This window comes from Lactuca virosa, chromosome 6 (genome assembly GCF_052849685.1).
Source record: "Lactuca virosa cultivar CGN04683 chromosome 6, Lactuca_virosa_CGN04683_v6, whole genome shotgun sequence".
Classification (NCBI taxonomy): Eukaryota; Viridiplantae; Streptophyta; class Magnoliopsida; order Asterales; family Asteraceae; genus Lactuca; species Lactuca virosa.
Genome location: NC_136431.1, coordinates 170,888,453 through 170,893,304, shown reverse-complemented (window position 1 = coordinate 170,893,304; position 4,852 = coordinate 170,888,453). Strand labels below are relative to the sequence as shown.

The 4,852-nt window shown below is 31.2% G+C and overlaps 1 protein-coding gene across 1 annotated transcript; it reads right to left on the bottom strand.

The window, feature by feature from the left end:
- Positions 1 to 630: 630 nt before the first annotated feature.
- Positions 631 to 4,492, bottom strand: LOC145120059 (26S proteasome non-ATPase regulatory subunit 13 homolog A). Its single transcript, XM_079055844.1, has 6 exons — positions 4,189 to 4,492; positions 3,061 to 3,507; positions 2,890 to 2,970; positions 1,938 to 2,134; positions 1,730 to 1,829; positions 631 to 923 (listed from the first exon to the last, which is right to left on the bottom strand). The coding sequence occupies exons 1-6, from the start codon at positions 4,336 to 4,338 to the stop codon at positions 738 to 740; spliced, it is 1,161 nt and encodes a 386-aa protein (XP_078911970.1). The 5' UTR covers positions 4,339 to 4,492; the 3' UTR covers positions 631 to 737.
- Between the last annotated feature and the right edge of the window lie 360 nt (positions 4,493 to 4,852).

Sequence of the window (4,852 nt, the reverse complement as noted above, 5' to 3'; positions counted from 1 at the left end):
TACTGTATGACTTTTTAAACACTATGGTAAGTTGCTAACACTATGGCTCTGTTCTCAATGAAGAAAATGAGAGGAAAATGAAGGAAACGGGTGTTCTTGATTTTTTATTTTTAGGGAAGGAGAAAGAAGAAAATGAGGGGAACATATGCAACATATTATCCAAACAAACAGGAATGGAAACGCCCATTAATTGTTAACATCATTTGCTGCATATGTTTTAATAGAAATCCCATATCGTCATCTTACATTTTGAATATTGGATGTATTTTATGATTAAAAAAAAGTGCAATTCCTAATTTCTAGAATATTTTGTTGTTATAGAAGATGATGAATGTAATTTAAAGTTTAAAAAGCTTATGGAATATGAAATTTCTTTTTAGAAACCTATCGGATCATTCTTCTAAATGCTCAGGATCATTCTTCTAAATGCTTTTATGTTATTTTATATTTCTCATCTATTTTATCATCAGCTAGTTTTTACCAATCATAATAATTTTTTATCCGCTACTTGATCAACTAGTTTTTACCCTAGATATTTTTTTCAACTACCTCATGAACTAGTTTTTACCCTAAACTACCAGCTAATTTGTCAAACATAACTTGAATGAAAATGCGCTACATAAAACCCTATTTTCAAAAGTCTTTAGATGAAAATGAATAGACAAACATCTTACATAAAAGTTGAACACTAATTACTTGATAATTTTTTAGCGTTTTAAGAAATTGTTACAAAAAAATTAGGATGCAACTAAATCGGGTGTTTCTGCTTCCACGGATATCAAAGCAGTGTGTACTTTCCCAACCCAATTGTCCAACCGATCACGCAAAGACTTAATCTGAGCCACCCCCAAAACTCGCGGTTGCACCCACGACACATAAACCGTCCCATCAACTTGATCAATTATCCCCTCGATTAAATGCACCTACAATCCAATCCAATCATAGTAAATGACTATTTTACCCTTCTCCTTCTATGGAATTCAACCACATAATCTTGCATTTAAATTTAAAACATTGTAAAGTGCATGATAATAATATTACACAAAAATTGCAAAAGTGGTTGTCAAAATTATGTGGTTTTGGTCCAAAAATATTTGGTGGTCCAATTTTGGATACCTTGTACATTAACTTTTTTAAATTGACAATTTTACCCTCAGGGACCATTTCTGCCTCTCTTCTTTTTTATTTTATGGGAAAAATGCAGAAAAGTCTCATTATTTTGATAAAGTCCTAAAAAAAATTCAGAGTATTTAATATTTTGCCCAAATTAACGAAAAAGTACCTATTTTTATCTTAATAGGAAACGACAGATTATCGTGTAAAATTTAACAATCGGGACTTTTCTGTTCAAAAAAAGAAATTAGGACTATCAAAAATTTTCCAAAAATAATTGGACTTTTCTGCATATTTCCCTAATTTTATTCAATTATGATACATTAATTCTTTTATTGGATTATTATAATATTATTTTTAATAAAAAAGAATTAATGTATAATAATCGATTAAAAATTAAAAAGAAGAGACGCAGAACTGGTCCCCGAGGGTAAATTTGTCATTTTAAAAAAGTTAACTGTTAAAATTAACGTTTTTGGACCAAAAAAACACACAAGGTATCCAAAACTGGACCATCAAACATTTTTGGACCAAAACCACATAATTTTGACAACCACAGGGACCATTTTTGTAATTTTGTCATAGTATTATTAAAAATTAAAAAAAAAAAACTTACAGATAAACTTTTCATGAGAAGGTATTCCACATCTTCAACCGTGAGTTTTGTCCGCTCTGCAATCACACTCAATGGAATTGTCCTGTCTTCAGAGGGCCGACTGCAAACAAAGAAAACATATTAATTAAGGCATTGTACTTTTAATTTTTTTTATTAGTATTAATAATAATAATAATAAAATTGGAAAAATAATAATAATAATAATAACCTGAAGATAATTTCCATCAAACAGAGAATGTTGATCTTTTCTAGAAGCTTCTTCTCGTTTTCCACTAAAGCAGGCTGAGCATTAAGTGAAGCTGAATGAACACGACATAGTTCTTGATAGCGAACTAAATCTCCTGAATTGAATGCTTCTAGAATGTGGTAAAGCCATTCCACTTTTGTCCCTAGCAGACTTTTTATCTGCAATGTTCCATTTATACCACAAAAAGGGTAAAATCGTCATTTGTCTTTGTTTGTTCATTTCATACAGTCCAAAAAAGAAACAGTTTTTACTCGTATAGCACTTTTCATTTATCAATTCAGAACTTTCCATAGAGGTTGGTTCTTTTTGACTTGATGCATAAAAGACTAAAGGGTAAAATGGTCATTTACTCTCATTCAGACACTTCTTTTTGACTTGATACATAAAAGACAAAAGGGTAAAATGGTCATTTACTCTTATTCAGACACTTCTTCTCATACAGTCCAAAAAAGAAACAGTTTTTATTCATATACACGTCATTTATCCATTCAGCACTTTATTATCCATAATTCCATATAGATTGGTTTTTTTTGACTTGATGCATAAAAAACAACCAAATATATAAAGTAAGAGAAATAACACTTTCTCCACTGAACCCTATATTTTTACAAATTTGCCCTTCTTTATTTTTTTTTTCCATTTCCCCAAGTGTGACATCAGTTTCTTTTCAAGATTATTTGTGTTTATTCTTGAGTCTTGACTTGAATAAAATTTCTAAAATTTTTTGGAAGTACAATATATGTTAGCAAGTTACAATATATGTTAGCTTTTTGGATAACAAGAATACAAAATTTAACATGGGGTAATATAATAAATAAGAATACTTCACAAAATAGATATGGTTTTTGAGGAAAATCAAGTGAGATTAGATGTAAATATGTTCACATAGAGGAAGATGATGAAATATACTTACAACTGGATGTGCAAGTAGTTCTCCAAAGTTGTAAATGTTGTCTCCCAACAATGCAGATAGTGATAGATCAAATGCAAGATCCTAAAAACACAAAATGTAAAGAGCTTTCCACTTAATTGTCTAAGTAAGACTTAAGACTTATATTTCTATGAACATAAAATCAAAACATACCAGTTTAAACGAATCAGATAGAGCCTCAACTGATGTATATGCCAAATAAAGTAAAGAATTCTTGTAAAACTCAGCAAACTCCTGGCGAGATTTATGGTATTGAGATGACACCCAAAAGTAGTTTGCATACACAGAAGGGTCAATGTCAGTCATGCTATCAAGTGTACTCTTCCCATCTTCTAGAAGATTCTTGCACTCCTTTTGATCTCCTTTTTCAAGGTTAAAGATGGCTATCTGCATCTTTATGTAAAGGATTGGCTCCTCTATGCGCATCTCTTTTGTAGCTCTGAGCTTTTCAATCACTCCTTCCAGATAGCTTATGGCAGCTTCTTTCTCTGAATATTGCCTAGAGACTATAACAGCAAAATGTGCAAGTTTAAGAAGGTTGATCTTTGTCTCAAAATCAGTGATGAAGTGGTGGTATAGTTGTATGAGAGCATCACCAGCCTGAGATGTAAAAAGGAAAGGTGTTTCATGAGCATAAATGTGAAAAATAAATAACTTTTTTTTATATATTTTGAGTCTTTGAGCAACTAGCAAAAAGATGATGTGGTTTAGTTGTATCTAATGTAGAACTAATTAGAAGTTTAGAACTCATTAACATGATCCCACTATGTAGAAGTAACAGCAATATAAGGCTGAACTTTCAAGTACTTGTCTCTTTTATTGGCTTGGATTAGACCTATTTATTGCATTCTTTACATAATCTTACCCTCAGTTGTTAGTTTGGAATGATTTAATCCTGGCTTTAGGAATCATGCATTTGTATCGTTTGATTGCAACACAGATTTAATTCGAAACTTCTTCTGTTAGAAGTTTATTTCCAAAGTATGATCAAGTTATCAAGTTCACATCTAAACTCGTACAATTCATACAATTCACACAATTCATAGCAAGTATACTAGTATAGTGCCAAAAAATTAGAATATTGGACACCAAAATTTATGAGTTTATAGAGACAAAAACAAACCGGTAACCTGGATCTCCAACCTACTTTTTCGTCAATTCTCCAAAATCGAAAACAAATAAATCAAATTTAAACCTCGAGTGTCGGAAAACGAAGAGTCAAGAAGCTCCATTTGAAAATCAAACTAGCATGAATATAGGGACAAGATAGGGAGAAATGACCTGGAAAACAGCGAGAGCAACGAATTGTTCAAGCTTGAGAGTGAGTTGGTGCCATAGCTTCCTTTGGTACAGATCGGCAAGCGTATTATACCAATCGGAGAGCTCTGGATGAGTAGTACGAAGAGAATCTAGGTACTGAAGAGCTGTCATGGCTGAATAATGTCCAAACTGTTGTCCGAGAGAGGATTGGGAAGAAGAAGAATGGGGTTGCTTGGGGATTTGTATATAAAACCCTTGTTGATGTCGTCGACTCGTCGGAGTTTTCTTTTCCCCAAAGAAACGAATGATTGTGATTTGGGAATGAATCTGATACATTTTAAGCATTTGATTTAAACCCGACCCACTTTCTACAAAACGGGTCTCCTTTTTTAATTTTAATTATTTTCATTTTCTCATTTCAAGAAAGAAAAAAAATTGATATATTAAATTTGGAGAAATTAACGCCCCGTTTGATAGACATATTTTTAGTTCAAAACAGATCTTTCTGACTGAATGGACCGAAAAGATTGTTTGATATGCACAAAAAAATGGGTTTTTCCCGGTAAGATATGTCTTTTAAATAATTTTTTGAATTTTTTATTAGATTATTATATATTAATAAATATTATGTTTAATATATAATATTTATGTATTAATTAATATTATTTTATTAGATTATTAATTT

What these genes read in the sequence shown, in the direction of transcription:
- LOC145120059 (XM_079055844.1), bottom strand. Translation starts at nt 4,338, where the DNA reads ATGACAGCTCTTCAGTACCTAGATTCTCTTCGTACTACTCATCCAGAG. An exon ending in TTGCTCTCGCTGTTTTCCAG is followed by an intron (nt 3,508 to 4,188) that starts GTCATTTCTCCC and finishes TTTACATCTCAG; the next exon opens with GCTGGTGATGCTCTCATACA. An exon ending in TTGATGGAAATTATCTTCAG is followed by an intron (nt 1,830 to 1,937) that starts GTTATTATTATT and finishes CTTTGTTTGCAG; the next exon opens with TCGGCCCTCTGAAGACAGGA.